Source organism: Peromyscus leucopus, chromosome 14 (genome assembly GCF_004664715.2).
Source record: "Peromyscus leucopus breed LL Stock chromosome 14, UCI_PerLeu_2.1, whole genome shotgun sequence".
NCBI lineage: Eukaryota > Metazoa > Chordata > Mammalia > Rodentia > Cricetidae > Peromyscus > Peromyscus leucopus.
In genome coordinates, this window is record NC_051075.1 from 24,307,703 (window position 1) to 24,331,103 (window position 23,401).

The window sequence follows — 23,401 nt, forward strand, 5'->3', positions numbered from 1 at the left end:
AAAAGCAGACATGAAATAGACGAAAAATTGTTTTTCTTATAGGAGTACCCCAGCTCACCAAACCTGATCTTAAAGGCCAGCAAGAAGCCCGCGTGAGCTCTTGGCTGTGGGCCTTTCGGCGCGTGCGCACCGCAGGATTGCAGGAATCCATTGGCTTTTCCGACTTGAGAAAAGCACTTTCGTCACATTTTGTTCTCGCTCTTGGAGGCCTTAATAGTCTCCAAGATTTAACAGAAGCGTCAGCAGCCGTTTCCAGCCCCTCTTGGATACTAGAAGCTTCGAATCTGCCTTTCTTTTTTTCCGTTTAATCTTCGTCAGGCTCAATAGAACGCCTGCAACCAAGCCATTCAGGCCCTGGCGGCTCATTCAGCGCGGTGCCTTGTGGGTACTGTAGTTTCCACCGCGTTGATGGTTACTGTAAGCATGCGTGGTGTGGTGAGTGTTGAATTAAGTGAACTTCGTTCGTCGGCCATTCGTACAGTTAAGTCTTAGCTCTTTCTGGACCTCGCTTTCTTCCCTGTGATGTTTATGACGCGTCCCCCCTGTTCCCTCTTCTCTGAGGCGTTTTAGGGCCTGGAGAAAGTGTAAAGAGCAAGGGACCCTGGACTGGATTTTCTTGCTACCGGTGAGGCTGCGGTTGGTGGTTCCTGGTGGAGGTTTTTATTTTATTTCCCTGTTCTAGTTCCCTTGGTATCTTGCCCTTCTTCAGGACCGTTGTGATGCGCATGAGTCAAACCAGCAGGTCCTTCTTGTGCTTTTTCCTCAGATTCGAAAACTGGAATGTAACAGGCGCCTCAGGATTCCCGTTCCGTCTTCTGGTTTAGGGATTGCTACTGGTGTTAGACATCCCTGGATCATTGTTTAATGGAGAGAACTTGTGTGTTTTCCTTGCCATTAAATCACTCCTAAAGCATAATCTTAATTTGTTTGTAAGGGAGAAACAAACAAAAAACTCCTTTTCAAGAATTGTGCTTAAACCGCCAATCTCCTAATTTTTCATAGCGGAGTGGAACTCATTCAACTCACTGCAGAATGACCTTCTATTTGCCTGGCTTTCGGAGCTTTCCGAAACTTTGGAAGAGCACCCCTTACTTTGAGCTGGGCCCCGCGACCTCTCCTGTCTCTCTCTTTCTCGCGGTTACCGGGAACCAGCACAGATGGTTTTCTGTTAAAAGCACGTCCCTTCCGAATGGCAAAGCACTAAGACTGCTGGTTGCCAAGGCTAGAACACTCAAGAAAGGAAATGACAGCAATAGTCAAGTTTCTCCTGATCATTATTTTGCCGCGGGAGCCGCTAAGAAGAGGTCACAGGTCCATAGCAACCCTCAGCATAGAGATCATGCCTTGCCACGTGTGAGCGCTCTCCAACTTCCAACTAAACCCTTGAATTCCGAAGAGTGGGATAAACTTAAAGAAGATTTCAATGGGAAGGCCAGTTTTGAAGACTGGGTCATTTCCCAGATGGTGCACCACTGTAGCTCTATAGATGTAGCAAAGTCTCTCCTGGCATGGGTAGCCACAAAGAACAACGGCATTGTAGGGTATAATTTGCTGGTCAAGTATTTAAGTCTCTGTGTCTCTCATAAGCAGACATCAGAAGTGATTGATGTCTATGAAATCATGAAAGCCAAGTACAAGTGTTTAGAACCCGGGGCTAACACCCTTCTCATCCGGGGACTGATGCCCTCAGACAGATGGAGAGAGGCCTTGCTGCTCTTAGAAGACATTAAAAAAGTCATGGTCCCTTCGAAAAGGAACTACAATGACTGCATACAGGGAGCCCTCCTCCATCAGGATGTGAACGTGGCTTGGAGTTTGTATCAGGAGTTGGTAGGTCATAATCTCATTCCTCTGCTGGAAACTTTAAAAGCCTTCTTTGATTTTGGCAAAGACATAAATGATGATCACTATTCGAACAAACTACTGGACATTCTTTTGTATCTAAGGAATAATCAGCTGTATCCTGGAGAGTCATTTGCACACAGTATAAAAGCCTGGTTTGAAAGGTAAGTTTGATTTTGTGCATGTGTTTTATCTTAGTACCTATATTTTTAAAAGACCCCTTTCTGTGTTGCTTATTAGTTACTGAGACTCATTTTATTCAGATTGGGCTTTTTCCCATCTTGAGGTAAGAATTATTTTACCTTTGAAAGGAAAGCATTCTCTTAAGAGAGTGGTAGGAACAATTTGTGTTAAGCTCTGCTTGTCACATAAAAGGAAATTATACAGCACCTTTTGTTTTCATATAATAGATTTCTTTATTTTCTGAGACATCTAACATGAATAGCGGGCAACATTATAGCAAGAAAAGGCTTTAGTTGTGTGTGGGGTATGCACACGTGTATGCGAATACATACTTGCAGGTGTGAAGAACACAGTTTAACTTTGGGTGTCTTTTATTAAAGTCCACCTTACTTTGAGACAGTCTCTTACTGAACCTACAGTTAGCATTTTGTCTAGACTAACTGGTTAGCAAGCCCTGAGGTCTGCCTGTCTCCACTATTGTATTTCTGGGATTGCAGGTACAGCCTCCATGCCAGGCTTGTACATGGGTTCCAGGGATCCAACGTTAGATCTTGCTTGTGCAGCAAACACTTTAACAAATGATTATATTCATATTTTCAAAAGTAGTGATGGAAATAATGTGCTCATAGTTATCCTGTGATCCCATGTCTCATCACTTAGAATGATTAGAGTGGATGGGGCAGTTCCTGATCAATCCTGATAATCAAGCCTTAAATGGAAAACCATCCTTTATAAGCGGAAGTTCCTGTCCCATAAGCTGCTCCCAAGTAACCACTCTGAGGCTTAATATTAATTATAAATGCTTGGTGGATAGCTCAGGCTTATTACTAACTAGCTCTTACAACTTAAATTAACCCATTTCTATTAGTCTATGTATCACCACGTGGCTTATGGCTTTACCTGTCCTCCAGCATGTCTTGCTCCTTCTGCGTCTTTTGGCGACTCTTCCGACTCTGCCCTCCTTCTTCCCATCCTCAGTTTGGCTTTCCTGCCTCACTTCCTGTCTGGCTACCGATAAGAGTAATACATATTCACAGTGTACAGGAGGATTATCCCACAGCATCCTGCCATTTTATTTTGCGTCTTTCCTTGTCTGGCTGTTCTCCCAAGCTCTCCTTTGCTTTGACTCGTGCTATCAATGGCATAACTGTTGATTGCTTCAATCTTTTGCTCTCATTTCTTCACCATTAATTTATTTCGGGTCGTTTCCTAAAAGCTCCTTCTTTTTTCTCTTTTTATCATTTATCATGTTTACAGAACTTTTAGGTAGAAATCATGTCTAATGATCTAAACGAATTTATTGGGACTCCAAAGAAGAGGAATAAGAGTGTGAAAATCTTGGAGTTTAGGATTTATTCTGTTTTCAAAACACTGGATTTGGAGTAGAGTTTTAGAAAAACAAGTATCGAAACAATGAGAAGAACTGATGGGAGAGAATTAAGATCGAAAATAGGGATATTTGTTTGAATGCAATTTTAGATTCGGGTGAGAGGTCATGAGGTGCTGAATTAACTGGTGAAGGAAAGGTAATGCATCAATGATCAATAGGAAGTAATGGTAGTTTATATAAGGAAAGGATCTGGTGATTGAGAGAGTAAATGGATAAGTTTGGATGACTCCAGTCACACTAAAACCGTGTGTATTTCTGGCGTACTGTCTGTTGGGGATGTCATTCTCAAGCTAACGAGGAATGCCGTTCCTGGCAGTGCTCTTATGAGGTAGAGCAGTACAAGAGATGAGAGAAATTACTCCATGCAGGCGCCATGTCTGATAGCTTTATGAAGACAGTTAGAGCTGTGTGTGATTGAAATATCTCTAAGTCGGTGGTGGTGGTGGTGGTGGCGGCAGCGGTGGCACATGCCTTTAATTCCAGCACTGGGGAGGCAGAGGTAGGAGGATCTTTGCGAGTTCAAGGCCAGCCTGGGATACAGAGTGAGTTCCTGGAAAGGCTCCAAAGCTACACAAAGAAACCCTGTCTCAAAAAAAAAAAAAAAAAGAAAGAAAGAAAGAAAGAAGAAAAAGAAAAAAGAAAGAAGGAAAGAAAAAAGAAACATTATCTGTAGTTTTGCATACTTCTAGTGAAGGGAGATTTAGACTTGAGTTTTGCTGTTATTGTTTCAGACTGGGTCTCTCTCTAGCCCTGGCTATTCTGGAGTTCTCTGTGCAGACTAGGCTGGTCTTGAACTCACAGAGATCTGCTTGCCTCTGCCCCCCCAGTGCTAGAAATAAAGGTAAGACTTGAAGAGGAGGGCTATGTCAGGAGGTGAACCAAAAGGATACTGTAGGATCTAGTAGAATGCTGCCCAGTCCTTAACTCCAACCACAGCCTGGCAGCTATTGTGAAAACCATCCTAAGAAAGTATTCTGAACTTCTCAGAGCTCTTCCTTACAGAATGTCTAAATACAGTGACTGTCTGTCTTTAGGTTCAGAAGGAATTTTTAACTTTCTGATAATCTGGTTTTGTAACCTTTTTATGTAGTATTCCTGGAAGACAATGGAAAGGACAATTCACTACAATCCAGAAAAGGTAAAAAACATTATTTGTCTTCAATTTGTTTGATTCAGATATATTAAGTTCTGTTGGTATTGGCTTAAAAATAGAAAGGGCTGGAGAGATGGCTCAGTGGTTAAGAGCTCCTCCTGCTCTTCCAGAGGATCTGATTCAGTTCCTAGCACCCCATATCTAGTGGATCACAACTGCCTGTAATTCTAAGTCCAGGGGATCTCCTGCCCTCTTCTGGCCTCTGCCTGTACCTGCACTCACACACACACACACACACACACACACACACACACACACACCCTCTTCTGGCCTCTGCCTGCACCTGCACACACACACACACACACACACACACACACACACACACACACACACACAATTAAAAATAAATCTTTGGGCCAGGGAGAGCTTCTAGTAATTAAAAAAAAAAATACTTAAGAACATCTTAGGGATATAATTAAAGTTCCTGAGAGGAAAAAACCATCTGTTGTGTTTTGAAAGTCTTGATTTGTAGCCTAGGCTGGCTTCAAACATACAGTAATCCTGCTGCCTTTCCCTTCCCTGTGTTGGGATTACAGGCATTTAGACAGATTTTGGAGTGCTCCAAATGTTTTTCTCGTTGATGCTGTGAGTTTGTGTTAAACCTTAATGATGCTGGCCCCTGGATTGCTGACCCAGTTGTCTTTTAGGAATTACTTTAAATGACTTCATCTAGCTCTTTCTGCTGTCTTACCCTGTCACCGTGATGGTGTGTGTGCTTGTCTTGGCTGATGTTCCCAAGAGCATTGGCAATGCTGGAAATCGTGGTGAGCACAGGCCCTCCCTAGGCTGGGCCTGAGGTGTCCAGTTTGTTACGGTGATGAAGCACCATTATGTTGGACGTTGGCAAATTTGACATCATTGATAATTACAGAGCTGGGGAAATTGCTGTGACCCTTACAGGCAGGTTACATGAGTATGGTGTGCTCACTCCCAGATCTGATATGTAGATCTAAGACATGGGAAAAGAAGCAGAATATTCTGCTCCCACCCTGCCAGTTTGCCCTCTCTGTGTTAACATCCTCAGTTGGCACCGTGAGCCATGCAGAAACAAGACAAAGACATGCAGGAAAGAAAACTCTAAGATTCCTTTTCTTTAAACAAACAGACAAAACCAAAAAAACTACTTTAAATTTTCGTTTTACTCTGTGTGAAGGTCAGTGGACAACTACCATGTACGTTCCATGGGCTTGAAATCAGGTTGTTAGGCTTGGCCACCGGCCCCTTTACCTGTTGAGCCATATTTGAAGCTCCTGCGATTCTTCTAAGAGTGTAAAGTATACGTATACGTGAATTCCTTAGCAGAAGAAAAAAAATTTTTTATTCTAAGATGCCTAGTGATTTTTTCTTCTGAGTTATCTGGCATACTGATAGGAGATATATTTAGGTTTATAAAAAAAGAGAAAAAAATTCAAACAAATGTGCTGATCACAAAGGTTTAAATGTGTTTCTTATTTGTTTGTTTTTTGTTTGTATTACATTTCTGTTTCCTTGTGCTGTGGAATTACTAATTTTAGGGAAGAAAATTATTTTCCAAGACATTATTTAATATAAAACATTGCAATTCCAGTGGCCAGTGTTCAAGCTGTGGTAGAATCTTAGAGTCTATTCATCTGAGTCCAGAAGAATATGAATTTCTCAAGGAAACAATCATGAGGGATGTGATAGATGGTGGTGACCAGTACAAAAAGACAACGCCCCAGGTGAGTCTAACAGGTCTACTGTATTCTTAGATTGCTTGTCGAGAGCAGAGGCCAACAACCGTTGTCTTGTATGGGCCAAATGGCAAGTATTTGGGGCTATGTGGGCCATACAGTCTCTGTGGTGATGTTTGGTTTTGTTACAGTTAAAACAGCAGTGGGTAATAGATAGATGAATGGTTGTGACTGATGTGTTAAAACCCTCCACCGGGGCTAGGAAGGTGACTCGTGGGTGAGGAGTCTGCTGTCCCAGTGGAGATACCTGACATTCACGCAACAGCCAGGCATAGTGGCCATGCCTGGGGGAGGGCGTGGAGACAGGTGGATTCTGAGACCTTGCTGATCAGTCAGTCTAGAAGCAGTGAGCTCAAGGTTCAGTGAGAGGTCTTGTCTCAAGATATGAAGTGGACAGTGATGAAGGAAGACCCCAAAAGTTTACCTCCCACCTCTGCGTGTGCTTACATGGGCACCCCACCCCCATTTATAAGTGCATGCATACCCATCCTGCCCCTGAAAAACCAAAAAACTATTCATGAAAACAAGCAATAGGCTAGATTTAGCCCGTGGCTACAATTGCCGGTCTTCCACAGACTGATTTATAGGGTTTTTGTTGTTGTTTTTGTTTTGTTTGAGACAGAGTTTCTCTGTGTAGCCATGGCTGTCCCTGGAACTCACTCTGTAGACCAGCCTGATCTCTAACTCAGAGATCCACCTGCCTCTGCCTCCTGAGGGCTGGGATTAAAGGTGTGCACCACCACACCTAGCTCTTCAGCAAATTCTTATGAGAATACTGTATTTTCTCATAACCTAACTAGTCAGGACAATTGAGGGTAACTTGATAAAATTATGTTGACATTTTCTTCATAGTGAATTTGATCTTTAAGTTATTTATAGTAACTTTATTTTGCTTACCTGTAATACATAGTGCTGAGAACTGAGATTAAGTTGCGTATTTTTGAGTCAGGGTTGCCCAGGAGGCCTGGACCTCGCTCTGTCGGCCAGACTGGCCTCCAGCCTTGATCCCCCCGCCGCAGTGCTGCCCCCCAGGGGATGGGATGACGTCCTGGCGGTCTTTTTTGGGGAAAGGTTGCCCATCATCTCACTCAGTCATTTTGTTGTTGTTAGTTACCAAATAAAAATGAGAAGTGCTCATTATTTTGCCTTCTCATCTTGACTTACAGTTGTCAAAACATGTTCTTTTTGTTGTTGTTTTATTTTGTTTTCCAAGACAGGGTTTCTCTGTGTAACTCTGGCTGTCCTGAATCTCACTCTGTAGCCCAGGCTGGCCTTGAACACACAGAGATCCGCTGGCCTCTGCCTCCCGAGTGCTGGGAATAAAGGCGTGCGCCATCACCGCCTAGCTCAAAAAATATTCTTATGTTATTTAAAGACCTTCATCTTAGAATAAAGTAAAACTTTCGGTATAATAATAATGCCTCACTGAGCATGGTGACACAGGACTGTAATCCCAGCACTTGGGAGGGAGAGGCAGGCAGATGTCTGTGAGTTTGAGGCCAGCCTGGTCTACAGAGTGAGTTCCAGGAAAGGCACTAAAGCTACCCAGAGAAACCCTGTCTCGAAAACAACAACAACAACAACAAAAGAAATGTGTTTTATGATTTTTTTCCCCTGATCAGGATAATTACATTTTTTTAGATTTATTTATTTTATATGTATGAATGTTTGCCTACATCTATGTGTGTGCACCATATGTGTGCCTGGTGCCCATGAAAGACAGAAAAAGGCATCCGACCCCTGAAGCTGGAGTTACAGATGGTTGTAAGTCACCATGTGGGTGCTGGAAACTGAACCTGGATCCTCTGCAAGAACAAGTGCCCACCTCTCCAGTGCCCCCCATTTCCATCCCCTTCAGTTCCTCTAGTGCCCCCCTCAAGTTTATGACCTCCTCATCTTTCATTATTGTTGTTGCAGGCCTTTTCTTGCAGAGGACCTCAGTTCAGTTCTCAGCACCCATGCCCATAACTTCTCTTCCTGGTGCCCTCTCCTGGCCTCCACCTGGCACACACAGAGAACACATACACACGTAGCAATACACATAAAAATGTATCTTTGGAAATGATTGTTGTTATATATCTGTACCTATGTATGTATAAATAAACCTACTGAGTCCATTCAGTTTTGCTCATCCAGGTGACTGCTCAGGATCGGATAGTCTATAGTCTATTAATTTTATGATTAATTTTATGCATGGTTTCTCAAATTTTATATCTGAATCATCAGGAGATCTTAAAATGCCAATTCTAAATGAGGTGTCAGGAATGAGGCCAAAGATTCAGTATTTCAAACAAGTGCCAGATGATGTGATTTTGGTCTTGGGTAGTGAGGTCATAGGCTGTTTCTGTTGTTGGTTTTGTTTTTGAAGGTGATTTTGGTCTTTGGTAGAGAGGCCATAGGCTGTTTCTGTTGTTGGCTTTGTTTTTGTAGGTGATTTTGGTCTTCGGTAGTGACTGTACGCCGTCGTCTGCTTTATCCTCATGAGTTTGGCGCACTTGCCTGAGTTTGCCACATGCTACATGTGTCTCGGCAACACACAGCTCACTGTCACTGTCGCTGATGCGCATTTGCTTGGGGTAGGCTTGGTTTCTGTGACACGGGATAGAAACAGGGTCTCACGCACACGTGCTAGGTAAACACTCTACCACCAAGCTCCAAGCCCCCGTTGTTTCTGATGCTCTTTGATCCCTTGATTAGGAGAGCGAGTGCCTGACCTTTGACCTCCCTGTTGTAAAGGCTTGTCCCCTTATGGTTAATAAACATCCCAAGGCCATGCTGATGCCGCGTCTCCATTAACCTGTCACTCAGTGTTGCCAGCATTATGGAGAGGATGCCTCTTTCTGAAAGTGCGAAGAGGTGCTTTGGTCATTATTCAGTTCGTTCCTGGTAACGGATGCTACGCTGGCTGAAATATTTCTCCCCTCTTTCTGTCGTATTGGTTTTTCGTCATCAGTGTGGACAGAAGCGCTCTCCCGGTACTCTCTGGGTTAGGCAGGACCCATTGCTGTCGTTTATGTGGTTTCCTGGCTGTGGCTGGGCGGATCCTCTCCCGTCAGTCCCGTCTCTTCTCTTCTGACAGCTGCCCCGTCCTGTCCCAGGCACTCACCCTAGGGCGCTCCTACCCCACTTGTGAGCTCCCAGCTGGACTCTTCTGCTTACCGCTGCCGCTGGCTCTGCATTGCTGGAGCTCAGTTTAAATAGTTATTCTAAATGGACAGAAGGAAGAGTTGTTCATTTTTCTGTGTTGATTTCAACCCAGATGAAATCTTCCGCTTGGATACTGTTAGTTCTAGATTCTAGACAGCGAGTTCTTCAAATAGCAAAGAATTTGATGTATTTAATCAGCCCAGCTCTCTTCATAGAGGTTTGGAACACAGTTTTCTCCTTGGCTCTATACTGGTAGTCCTTCCCCTTCCTTGTCTCCTAATTCTTGGAGTAAAAACTGATAAAGCTATTAAATAATAGCTACTGTTATTAAATATATTTAATAACTACTGTCAATGGAAGAAAAATACAACTGTCATCTTAAAGGGAGTATCATAGTTTCCTCTGGGGTGAATTATGAGTGACTATGGCACAGGAATGTAGATTCAAGTTACCCCAAATTCCGTGGTCCAAAGTGGCAATAATTTCATTAAATTTTTATAGAAATAAAACAAAGAGGGGCTGGAAAGATGTCTCAGAGGTTAAGAGCACTGCTTGCTCTTCCAAAGGTCCTGAGTTCAATTCCCAGCAACCACATGGTGGCTCACAACCATCTGTAATGAGATCTGGTGCCCTCTTCTGGCATGCAGTGATATGTGCAGCCAGAACACTGTATACATAATAAATGAGTAAATCTTTAAAAAAAAAAAAGAAATAAAACAAAGAGTCATAAGTTAAGATACTTTTAAAATAGAATAGTGGAAATATCACATAGGCAGGTTATAACAAGAGGGGAGATCTCTGTTACAGGCCTCAGAAGCCCTGAAGACATTCTAAGCCTTTGGGCTGGTGGAAGCTAAGTGTTTGTTTCCATTTACCTAATGCTCACAGGATGTTAGGTCACACACAGAAGTGGGCAATAAGTGGCTATTCAGAGGGTTTATATAGCTGGAGATAATTCAGTCCTGGACCTTCAGCATTCGCTTTCCATAATCACTAGAGTTCTGATCAGTCCGTGAGCCTTTGAGAAGGTTGAATGTGAGTGCAGCTTTCTTTGGGGAACCAGGCTTAACTTCATGTGTGTCACGCACCTCTCAGCCTGTTACAGTCACAAAATCACAAAAACGTCACAAGGATCCTAGCATGTCCAAGTCGGGAAGCTCAGGCTGAGAAGTGTAGCTGTGGTTAGAGTGCAGTGGGTGTGTGGCTGGACTGATTGGGGATTCCATTTCTGCAGGCTAGGCGAGGCAGGCGTGGGCTCAGAGCATGTCTGCCGAACAGGAATGAAACCAACTCATTCTGAGCTTCAAGGGAGGAATTAAAGATGATGGGTAAGTTAGCTGGACAGATGAGGTAAAGAACTTAGGGCCTTTGTTCAGACTTCTCATTTCTCTGAAGTGCAGGAACAAATTGTTCATTTAAAGGAAAGAAAGATGATGGTAGCATTAGGGACCTTGAATCGCTGAGGTCTTGGAAATTTGGATTATTTGTAAAATGATGAATCAAAGTGTTGCTCCAGTGCCCCAGCTGAGGCTGGAGGGTGTATTTGTCACTAATGGCATCGATCTTCCACAACAAGCCATTTTGAGTCATAGGAACAGCAAAGACAGATGGATTTGATGGCACGAGGTTTTGCTAGTCTGGCACAGCTGGGCGAACGGGGAATGAGAGTTTTCAGTACAGATGAGAGAGTGACTTGGTGATGAGACCACGCTTAATACAGAAGGAGATGAAGATGTGTGGAGGTAATAGAGATGAGATGAAGAGGGAGCTCCTTGAAGTTGAAGAGCGAGCTTAAAGGCATGGGGTGGCAATCAGGTTTCCGCGAATGTTGCCTTGAGTTGGGTTTTGGAGTGTGTGTGGAGTGAAAGCCGGGTCGAGTTGAGCAGATGAACTTGAAGCCTGAAATGCCAGCAGCTCACACACAGAGCTGGTGAGAGTGGCCATGGATACGATTTATTTTCGTTTTATTTACCTTTTTTTTTTCAGTTCCAGGAGCAAACCCTGTGCCTTCTCCCGATCTGTCCAGTGTGCTACCATTGAGCTATACTGCTAGCCCTATATGATAATCTGTATCTTTCCTTCCCTCTGCCAGCCTTCCCCTTTTTCAAAGTCTCTCTTCTTCTTTTCTTTTCTTTTCTTTTCTTTTCTTTTCTTTCTTTCTTTCTTTCTTTCTTTCTTTCTTTCTTTCTTTCTTTCTTTCTTTCTTTCTTTCTTTCCTTCCTTCCTTCCTTCCTTCCTTCCTTCCTTCCTTCCTTCCTTCCTTCCTTCCTTCTTTCTTTCTTTCTTTTTCTTTCTTTTTTTTTTTTAAACAGAGCTTCTGCCAGGTGTGATGGCGCACGCCTTTAATCCCAGCACTCAGGAGGCAGAAGCAGGTGGATCTCTGTGAGTTCGAGGCCAGCCTGGTCTACAGAATTCCAGGACAGCCTGGGATACACAGGGAAACCCTGCCTCAAAACAAGTGTAGTTCTGGTTGACCTCTGTAGTCCTGTGTATCCCTGGCTGACCTGAACTCACTCTGTAGACCAGGCTGGCCTGGAACTTACAGAGATCTGCCTGCTTCTGCCTCCTGAGTGCTGGGATTAGAGACACCTGGCCCTCCCTATGTGATACTTTAAAGTAATCATTGCAACCACATCTATGACATGCTTGCCATGTTCCAACATTTTGCTCTGCCGCTTAGGTTGGGGATGAAAACTGAGTCAGGTACTAACTTCTTGATCAATATGCTGGTGTCCGGGATAATGCATAGCAAAGGAGGAGTCCAGAATGATAGAGATCAAGGGTCACAAACTATGGATCACAGAGCAAATAGGACCGCTACCTGTTTTTGTAAATAAAAATTTATTGGCGCATAGATAAAATCATTTATTTATGTGCTATTTATGGCTGTGGTTATCCTGAAGAATCAAGTAGGTACATAAGACCATGTGGCTTGTAGAGCGGAAATACTTGCCATTTGGCACGTTACAGAAAACATTAGTCAACCTGTGACCCGGGTGAATGTCAGAAGCCTCAGGGGAGAACAAGTCGCGAGAATCAAGAGCAGGGGGAGCGAAGGCCCCAGGGCCGTGGTCTGTCGTGTGTTTGTCGTGTGTGCAGGATGCATCGTTAGAGAGGAGACGGAAATGCTTACTGTTGTAAGCCAGCCAGGAGGCTTCTCGGGATCCAGCCTAAGTGAAGGTAGAGAAGCCGCTTCGTGAGCATGGCTAAGGAGTGCTGCACTTCGGGGCCGTCTTAGGGACAGACCAGTGTTTGATTTGTTAGAAGTGATGGGGAGGTGGGGGAGATAGAAAGGTGCAGATTTGAAGTGGGTGCTGGGATGGACGACTCCCTTGTTTATCTTCTTCCAGCCTCTGGAGTAACACTGATTAGAAAGAGGTTTGAGGGGAAGATGATCCTTTCATCTCTGATACTGTGTTCTAGTGCGAGGAGAAGATGAGGCCCTGGCTCGAGCTTTGAGAGGAGGGTTAATGTTGAAGGTTTGGGGTGCTGTCCTCACGATAGTAAGCTAAGTCCTGAGAATGGCTGAGCTCATCCAGAAAGCGGGGGAAGAGCAGTGGGTCCATTGAGAACCCGGGGGGCGGGGGGGGGGGATAACAGCATGGGAGGGAGGTAGGAGAGTGTCGCTGTGGACGGGACAGTGCTCAGTGCAGTGACAGACTCCAGGGAGGGGACAGGACTGTGGAGATTTGCTAAAACGAGAACCGAGCAGTGACTTTAGTAACCAGGAGCTCACCGAGGGCCACCGGAACATCGGGGAGGCAGGAATTTCAAGGCCAAGGTCAACCAGGTTAGAGCAGCAGAAGGAACACCCTCGGTGTCGATCTGTTTTTGAAATGCTTTCTTAAAAATAAGAACGAGATGGGTCGTTCATGGCTAGAGAGTGGTGGGAACAAGAACGAAGGGAAAATTGTCTGCATGTTCATAGGATGAAGAGACATTCGTGAAGATAAAAATGTTGAATAAGGGCTGGAGAGATGGCTCCGTGGGTAAGAGCACTAGCTGCTCTTCCAGAGGACCCAGGTTCAATTCCCAGCACCCACATGGCAGCTCATAACTTAACGATCTGTAACTTCAGTTCCAGGGGATGCAGTGCCCTTCTGCTTTCTGTGCACACTATATACACGTGCTGTACACACACACACACACACACACACATACACACACACACAAATGTAAAAGAAGAAGAGTTGCCAGGAAAAGAGCATACACAGATGGAGAGGTGAGAAATGGAAATCCTACCCAAGACTGCACGAAGAACATGGGTGTGGATGATCATTTGGTTATCTCTCAATATCTGTCTGAGATGGATTCCGGGACTCTCATGGGTCAAAACTCTGGATGGTCAAGTCTCTTCCATCATATGACACACTGTTTGCATGTGCAAAATAGTGACTTAGTGAATTAGTAGACATTATTCTGTGATTGTGTGATTGAGTATTATTTCCGACAGAGCTTGACTCACCGAGGGTAGCAATGGCGTACGTACTGAGTAGCATTGAAGCTGCTCATAGGACACCCTGTAGTCCTCATACTTGGGAAGAGGAAGCCAATAGAATTGCATGGCCAGCTATAGCAAGATTTATCTAAAACAAAACAAAACAAACAAAAACCAAAAACACCTAAGAGCGTTGAGTTTTGTTAACAGATGTAGCAGGTGGGTACCTAGAAAATAATTCATGTGACTACCACGGGTCAGAAATAAGTAGGAGAGGAAAGTCCACACAGCACCTTGCAAGAGAAGCCAAAGCACTGGATGCTCGGGTCTGGGGTCTGTTTTTGTGTCTGTCCTTCGGATCAAACCCGGAGGCTCGGGTCTGGGGTCTGTTTTGGTTTCTGTCCTGCCGATCAAACCCGGAGCCTCCCCATGCGTAGGCAAGCATCCTGTTACTGGGCCATGCCCTCAGACTACAGAAAGAAAGGGGATGTCAGGGGTGGTGGTGCACACTTCCTAGCACTTGGGAGGCAGAGGCAGGAGGATCTCTGTGAGTTCAAGGCCAGCATGATCTACGTAGCCAATTTCAGTATAGTGAGGGCTATATAGAGAGACTTGTCTCAAAAAAACCAAAAAACCTTTGGGACCCATGGGGACTTGGTTCTAATACCCGCTTGCCCTCCTAGTGCCCTCGAAGGTCAGAAGAGGACACCAGTTTCCCTGGCACTGGAATTGTAGATGGTTGTGAGCTGCCATGCGGGTGCTGGCGTTTTGACCCCTGGACCTCTGGAAGAGCAGCCGGTGCTCTTAATTTCTGAGCCTTCTCTCCAACCCCAAACCCATTCTTATGACTTCATTTTACCTTACTTTGTTGTTTGTTTTTATTTTTTGTTTTATTTGAGGCAGGGCCTTCCAGGTGCTGAGCCAACACACCAGGGTCTCCACGACCACTTCAGGGGTTCCCAGCTTCAGAAGACAGTGCATGCCTGTAATTCCAGCTCTCTGTGAGGTGGAGACAGGAGAGTAGGAGTTCAAAGTCAATATCTATATCTATATCTATATCTATATCTATATCTATATCTATATCTATATCTATCTATCTATCTATCTATCTATCTATCTATCTATCTATCTATCTATCTCTCAAGTAAAAGGCCAAGTTGGGTTGCATGAGACCTTGTCTCAAAAAAACCAACAAAATTAAGTGTAAAGTTTCTCCAAATGTAGTAACATTCTGAGATACTGAGGAATGAGACTTTCAATACATGGAATTTGGTGCTGTGTGGTTGATCTCATAATACTATTTACTGTAGACATGTATCAACATAATATTTTACCAGGTGCTGTGATTCATGACTACAATTGCCCCTTTCAAAAACAAAACAAAAAACTCAGCTAACATTATAGCCAACACTTTAGGTTATTAGGTCCTGGGAACATTACAGAAATCTAGATGACAAAAAACTGCCTACTTTCTGTGGCCTGCTTATAATTTGGGATTATGAAGTATAACAGAAGTGATTTGCTAAATCCAGGTAGAGTTTCTTTGTCTACTTTCAAATAACTTATGGTAGCCTCTGACCTCCACCCAAGAGAGGCATGATTGAAGTTGCTGTGAACTTACGTGTTCCCCCCCAAATAGTACTTTTTGTTCAAAACAACAAATGAGGCGGCCCCTCTAATCAAATGCCTGTTATCCCTAGTTAAGATCTTAAAAATGCTGACATTTGAGTCCCACCCACAGGACATTCCTATTTTTAAAAATTTATTTTTATTTTTACCGACTTGTATGTCTGGGCTTGTGTGGGCTGGTGCCCACAGAGGACAGAGGAAGGCATTGTAGCCCCTGGATACGGCTGACGTCCAGGCTGTTGCCGGTGCTCTTGTCTGATGAACCATCTCTCCAGCTCCAGATTTTTCTTTTTTAAGTACAGATTTATTGGACTATGTCTGTCATAGAAGAAATGGCCCATAAAGTGTTTAACGTGGTGAGTTTTGACATACGTGCTTGTCATACAAGCCCGACACCGGAGGCCACGCCCCCAAACCACAGCGGAAGGAGAAAACCAAGTTCTGACAATTGTCCTCTCGTTTTGTGCCCTTGTGTGGCATGCACCTGCCTGCACTTCTGCGCAGGGGGGGGGGGGAGCCCCCGCCCTCTCTCTCTCTCTCTCTCTCTCTCTCTCTCTCTCTCTCTCTCTCTCTCTCACACACACACACACACACACACATACACACACATACACACTGACAACACATAATATAAAAATTCTAGTTATTGCGAGAGTCCGTCTGTGCTTTTGCATTAGTTTTCCATGATGGCCCTGACAAATGCCACAAATTGGTGTTGCCTGCCATGCGGCTTCTGGAGGCTCCAGGGAAGAGCCCCGCCCCCTCCTTTCCAGCTTCGTCAACTTTCTATTCCTGACCATTTTCTGCTCCCCCCACTCTTTTCCCCTCCATATCTTTTTTTTTTTTGGTTTTTCGAGACAGGGTTTCTCTGTGTAGCTTTGCGCCTTTCCTGGAGCTCACTTGGTAGCCCAGGCTGGCCTCGAACTCACAGAGATCCGCCTGGCTCTGCCTCCCGAGTGCTGGTCCCCTCCATATCTTAAATATCCTGATTTAACTCCTCTGGCTTGGGGAGGTCCAGGGTTAGGATTTTCCAAAGCTCCCAGCTGACTCAATTACAGCTGGTGCTGAGAATGACCACTTGTAATGTGACATTTTGACGACCTTACTGCGGAGCAGCTTTTCTGTGGGGTGGCGAGAACACATCTCTAAAGAGCAAAGAAGGTCATTTTTTAGTTTCTCTGTTTTTAATTAATTAGTTAATTGGTTTTGAGACACAAAGTAACTCTTCTGTTTTGTTTTGCTTGTTTGTTTTCTGAGACAAGGTCTCTGGGTAGCCTTGGCTCCCCTGGGTGGTGATTCCCCTGCAGGCTTACAGCAGGCAGGGAAGAGACCTCTGTGAAGAGACAAGAATGAAACTTGGCTCAGCCCGGTTTTATTGTAACCAGTGCTGGACCAGGACTCCTAGAGTCTGGCTCAGGTCATTTTACTTTAGTCATATTTAATCACTGCACAATTTTGGAAAAAGTATTCGGGTAACAACTAACTCAGCCCCAAGCGCAGACAGTAAAGTAAGACATGTTTACATTGAGATTCCTTACAAAGTACATCTGGCCTCTTTCACAAGACTGGGTACTGTTGACTCAGAGGTAGTGCCCAAGATTTAGGGTCCAGGGAGCTTGACTGAGGTAAACATAACACCTGCAGATATTAGGATTGGCCTGGCCCTAAGGTAATGTAGAAGTCACTTAGGCTGCTGTAAAGCAGAAGTGATATCGCTCATATCGTTTATGGTCTAAAAGCAATGCTCAAGATTTGGAGGAAAAGTCTTGGATGAGTAAAGTCCTAAGTTCTGGGTGATACGGCAGAGTCTGTCTCCTCAGTCAGCAAAGGATCCCCAGGTTGTGAAATGACGTCATTGCTAGTGTTCCAGGAAGACCGCTTCCTCCCTCATTCTGTTGAAGAGGTAAACGGTGTGTTTAACTTTCCTGGCTCTCCAGTGCTTATCTGTGTGCACAGGGCTCTTCGTTCTCTACAGTCCTGGAACTCAGTATGTAGACCAGGCTGGCCTCAGACTGACAGAGATCCAGGAGTCTCTGTGCGTGTACACACACACACACACACACACACACACACACACACACACATACACACACACACACATTGCTGGGATTAAAGGTGTGCACCACTTCTCTGGGCATAAATCTAGTCTTTAGCCAAGGTGGTCTAATATTAACTACGTAGCCCTGACTGGCTTTGAACTCATGACAATCTGCCAACCTCAGTCTCTCTGGCTGCCAGGATTTTAAGTGTGAACCACTCAACCACACTTCCTGTTTTACACATTTGTTTGTTGTGCTTAGACAGTATAGCCACCAGGTGGCAGTAGTGTGACGTAAATTTTAGATCGTGTGGGCACATCAATATTGAAGGTTTGGAACCTTCTCGAAGGGACAGGTGGTTGTCGTTTTCAGTTAGGAGGGTGGTGGTAGGTACAGAGAGGAGCTTTGGGCATGAAGTTTAACTGAGCAACACAGAACTCCAAGTTATTTAACCCAAGACCAATTGTGTGGGCATCAATGAAGATTAAAAAATAAGATACGGGTCAAGCATGGTGGCCCACAGTCCTCTTGCCCTGACCCCCCAAATGCTAGGGTTTACAGCCCACCACACCACCACACCACCCCTGGCTCACACTTTGTCCTTTGTTTGTTTTGAGACAAGGTTTCTCTACATGGCCCTGGTTGTCCTGAAATTCATTATGTAGACCAGGCCAGCCTTGAACTCAGGGAGATCCACCTACTTCTGCCTCAACTGCTGGGATTAAATGTGTGTGCCACCAAACTCGGCTTGTCCTTTATTCTTAACAAAGAAATTAAATTACAGTCAGTTTTTTTGGTTTTGTTTTTCTTATAGACAATTGCTCACGTAAGAATTCAGTTCTTCAGGGCTGGTGATGGAGCTGGTTGTCAGAGCATTTGCTAGGACTGGAGAAACCCTTGCTTGGTGCCCAGTTCCTTATAAACCCGGTGTGGTAGCACACACCTGCAGTCCAGCTGGCAGAGACGGGGGTACCAGAACCAGGGGTACCTCATACATAGCTCATCCTTGGCTACAGAGTGAGTACAAAGCCAGTCTGAGATAATGAGACTGCCTCAAGATAAATAGACAAATAAGTAACTAACTAAATATAGTTCCCTCCACTTTCATTAATGAAAACGTCGGACATGTGGAAAAGTAGAGACGGGTGCAATGGACCACCCCTTCAGTATACTGTCCTGTTCGTGTGTGTCCCCACCGTTTCCCCTCTGCCTCTGACTAATGTGACACTTTCTAGCAATTATTTATCCCAAAGTTACAGATTCACTTCTTAAGTAGCTTTTTTTGTTTCCCTTATCTTAAAAAAAATTCCTTTGTAAGGTTATGCTTTTCCTGCATATTTAAAAATACATTTCTTAAAATTTTTGGTTTCAAACCTTTCATATTCTTACACATTATTGAGGGGTGGGAAAGGCGGTCAGTGGGGGAAGGATTTGCTGTGTAGCGTGAGGACCCGAGTTCAGATCCCCAGCATCCACGTGAAGGCCAGGCGTGGCGGGTGTGTTAGCTCTTCTGGGTAGAGATAGAAGGAGGGCTCTGGGGCTCGGCAGCCAGCCGTCCAGAGGACGCTCCAAGTCTGGTGAGAGACCGTGCCTCACAGAGTAGGTTGGAAAGTGATAGAGGAAGACGCCCATGCTTGAGTTCTGGTCTCTGCACAAACATACTCAGACACCTGTGTGTTCATGTGTACCCCACACAGGCGCGCGCGCGCACACACACACACACAGAATGGGAGCTTGAGAGCTGTTTTATGTGAGTTGTATCTACTGATGTTTCTGGTTTAGAAATGTATTCTGACTGGGTTATGGTGACACACGCCTTTAATCCCAGCCCTTGGGAGACAGAGGCAGGTGGATCTCTGTGAGTTCGAGAACAGCCTGGGCTACAGAGTGAGTTCCAGGACAGTCAGAGTGGTTATACAGAGAAACCCTGTTTCAAAAAACCAAAGAAAGAAATGTATTCTGATTGCCTTTAAAATCAGAATTATTACATGGGCACATTTTATGGAAATTTTGTTCAAAACAAAAAATAAATAGTATCAGTGAGAAAGAGCTGCATTATTTATCTTTGCAAGTCTCTAGTTATACAGCCCAATAGACCACGTTTTAAAATGGCAAAACAATTTACATTCAGACATAGCCAGCTGGACTAATTCACATAACTCCAGCCCTGTTGGCACTGTCCAGAGCTTCACAGTCAGGAGGGGGATGAGCAGAAGCTGTGGCCATGTCACGGAGCTTCTCCAGTGTGATGCTTGTTGACCTTGACAGAGAGTTGTCCTCCTGGAGCCAGAATTTGATGTTGCTGTCTAGTGGACCTACAGGTTTGTCTCCGGGCATTCTTCAGGGATATTGGTGCTGTCTTGGGAGCTGAAATGTCTCAAGCTGTAGAGTTATAATGTGTGTGTGTGTGTGTGTGTGTGTGTGTGTGTGTGTGAGAGAGAGAGAGAGACAGAGACAGAGACAGAGACAGAGACAGAGAGACAGACAGACAGTGGATGGTTTTAATACTTTTTTTCCTTATTTGTGAGTTGTTTAAAATAGGGTGTCACTGTGTAGCCCATGTTAGCCTCAAGTTCACTATGTAGTTCAGGCTAGCCTTGAACTCTTGCTTTAGTCTTCTGAGTGCTGGAATTACAGGTATTCTCCACTGTGCCCAGCTCAGAACTGCTCCTTCTAGCTTTGAATTTGACTGTAGGAGAGATGTGGGTTTCTTACTTTGCTTCCGGGTATCATTTTTTTGAATGTATATGAGTGTTTTGCTTGCATGTGTGACTGTGCACTGCTTGCTTGTGTGTGCACCGCTTGCATGTGTGTGTGTGCACCACTTTCATGTGTGTGTGCACCGCTTGCATGTGTGTGCACCGCTTGCATGTGTGTGTGTGCACCACTTGTGTGTGTGTGTGTGTACCTCTTGCATGTGTGTGTGTGTGCACCGCTTGCATGTGTGTGTGTGTGCACCGCTTGCGTGTGTGTGTGTGTGTGTGTGTGTGTGTGTGTGTGTGTGTGTGTGTGTGTGTGAGTGTGTGTGAGTGTGTGCACCGCTTGCATGTGACTGTGCACCGCTTGCATGTCTGGGGCCTGCAGAAGACAGGAGGGTGTCAGCTCCTCTGGAACTGGAGTTATAGAAGGCTGCAAGCCACCATGTGGATGATAGGAACTGAGTCTTAACTGAACTCTTAGCTGCTGAGCCGTGTCCCCAGTCCCTCAAATATCATCTTAATGAAAGAGTGGACAGCCAGCCTGGGCTGTATAGTCAAACCCTGACTCAAAAAAGAAAAAAAGATCAGTCGATTAGACCCTTGGAGGGTGCTGAAGGGATGGCTGGACGAGGGTAAAAGCGCGTGTCACAAGCCTGAGGACCTAAGTTCAAATCTCCAGAATCCACGTGAAGCCTGTCACATGGTGCAGGGGTCTGTAATAGCAATGTTCCTACATATGGGAGACGGGGAAGCAGGGCGTTCCCAAGAGTCTGGCAAGGTAGTTATCTTGGTTTGCCCAGCAGCAAAACAAAGAGATCCTTTCAAAAAAAGGTGGAAGGTGTGAAGGCCAACACCTAGAGTTCTCTGACCTCCACACACCCGCACTCACACACATAATATATACACACATCCTGAATGTCCCAAATTTGGGACTCTCTTTCCTGAGAAAGGAGGAAGACAGCTGGGTGGTGGTGGCGCACGCCTTTAATCCCAGCACTTGGGAGGCAGAGCCAGGCAGATCTCTGTGAGTTTGAGGCCAACCTGGCCTACAGAGTGAGTTCCAGGAAAGGCACAAAAACTACACAGGGAAACCCTGTCTCGAAAAAACAAAACAAAACAACAACAAAAAAAAAAAAAAACAACAGAAAGGAAGGAGGAAGGCAATTTCTTTATGGTACATTTGTTTGAATTCTCATGGTGATGTTGAAATCAAACCATTAGTCTCGCCTGATAGTGTCTCTTTGGTTAATTGACAGAAGGGAGACCTTCTGATGTGTCTCTAAATACAGGAAGTGTGATGCATCAAGACGGCAGTGTAAGAACTGATGTAAGAGGGCATTGTTTTTGTTTGAGACAGGATCTCACTGGGTAGCCCTGACTGACCTGAACTCCTGTGTAAACCCTGCTGGCCTCGAACTCACAGAGCTCTTCCTGCCTCTGCCTCCCAAGTGACGGGATTAAAGGTGTGTGCCGCTATACTCAGTGTTCTATAGGTTTTAGGAGTTTGTTCCTAATTGTGTCAAGTCAGAGGGCAGAAATCCCAACTGTGGTTTGAGTGGCAGCTGGACACTGTAGATGTTATGGATTGAGCTCTTTATCAGTCTCCAAAACTTTCTGTTTTGAGTTTGAAGATCTTACCATTTCTAAGATAAATCATCCGATTCCCCTCCCCCTGATTTAAAAAAAATAAAAGTGTAGTAAATGGTAAGTTTGGGGAGCTTGGTGGCTTTAAAAAAACCAATAAATTATGTTCTTCTATGTTGTCTTAAGCCATGTACTTTTGATCTATTTATTTATGATATCCATTCATGAAGAACTAGTTTTTAACTTACGACCATTTGCCCAGTGCATCCATAATCAGCAGTCACGGAACCTCATCCTTTCTTCCTCCCTCAACTCCACAGTTGAAAACCTGAATGTAGACTTGTGACCTCTGCATCATCCGAGTGTGGATCCTGGTTATAGAGGTGGAGTAATGAGGAAAATCAGTAAGTGCAGGGAGGCTGAAAACTCAAAAGAACAGTCACTCCTTGCAGTGACCTTCACTTGGCCATGTTCACACAACAGACATTTTCATATGTGAACGTTCCTTTTAAAGGCCAGCTGGGCTGCCTGCCTTTCCTCCCTCCTTGGAATATTTTCCCTATTTCTTCATTTTTTTCTCATTTGGCTTTTACTGGATCTTTGTTTATTTTTTTTTGTTTTTGTTGTTGTTTTGAGACAGGGCTCCTCTGTGTATTCCTGGCCATCCTGGAACTCACTCTGTAGACTGGGCTGGCCTAGAACTCAGAGAGCTCCACCTGCCTTTGCCTCCCAAGTGCTAGGCTTAAAGGTGTGCACCACCACTGCCCAGCTTTACTGGATTTTTAAAAGATTATTTTATGTATATGGGTGTTTTGCCTGCATATATATCTCTGTACCACATGGAGGACATTGGTTCTCCTGGAACTGGAGTCACAGACCATTGTAAGCCTCTGTGTGGGTGCTGGGTTGTCCTCTGGACAGTAGCCAGTCTTCTTAACCCTTGAGCCATCCCTCCAGCCACTTTTACTGGAATTTTACCAACTAGAGTCCAATCTCTTTTATGAGATTTGATTTCAAATAATGCACTTTTGTGGGTACTTTCCTTTTAATGCACCCATGAGTTTTGTTTTACACAAGGTCAGGGGTGTGTTTGATGGTTCTTTTTTGAGAGTGTTTGAGTTACATTGGTGATTTTTAGATATGGAGACTGTTTCAGGGGCAGTTCTGAGAGAGATACTGGATTGGGAGGTACATGTGGATGGAAATGCAAGAAGCTGAGCGGCAAATTCCTGTTTAGGAGTTACTGGGTTACTAAATTTAATAAGACATTTTCTTTATTTAATAAAGGTTAAGTATGTCTTGTATTTCTGACAGTTTCCACATTGGATTATCTTTGCTTTAAGAGATTAAAATTTAATAAAAAGTATGGTGGCTTGTTGCACTTTGGAATCCTAACACTTTGGAAGTAGAAGCAGGAAAATTAGGAGTTCAAGGTCACCCTCTGCTGCATATTGAATTCAAATCCAGGTTTGTCTACATGAGATCCTGCCTTAAACCCCTGAATGAATGAATGAATGAATGAATGAATGAATGAATGAATGAATGAATGAGCAAACAAGCAAATGAACAAATAGAGCAGCATTTT

The 23,401-nt window shown here is 44.4% G+C and overlaps 1 protein-coding gene across 3 annotated transcripts in view; it reads left to right on the forward strand.

The window, feature by feature from the left end:
- The first annotated feature begins 55 nt into the window (after nt 1-55).
- The window catches only part of LOC114693372 (protein only RNase P catalytic subunit), a 104,036-nt gene continuing 80,690 nt past the window's right edge, over nt 56-23,401 (forward strand). Inside the window, exons 1-4 of one of the 3 annotated variants that reach the window (XM_028869713.2) lie at nt 56-625; nt 767-2,006; nt 4,506-4,553; nt 6,136-6,268. In XM_028869713.2, coding sequence (XP_028725546.1) covers nt 1,033-2,006; nt 4,506-4,553; nt 6,136-6,268 — 1,155 coding nt within the window. In that variant the 5' untranslated portion in view covers nt 56-625; nt 767-1,032. The remainder of the gene's footprint in view (nt 626-766; nt 2,007-4,505; nt 4,554-6,135; nt 6,269-23,401) is intronic. The other 2 variants (XM_028869715.2, XM_028869716.2) reach the window with 2 other exon arrangements.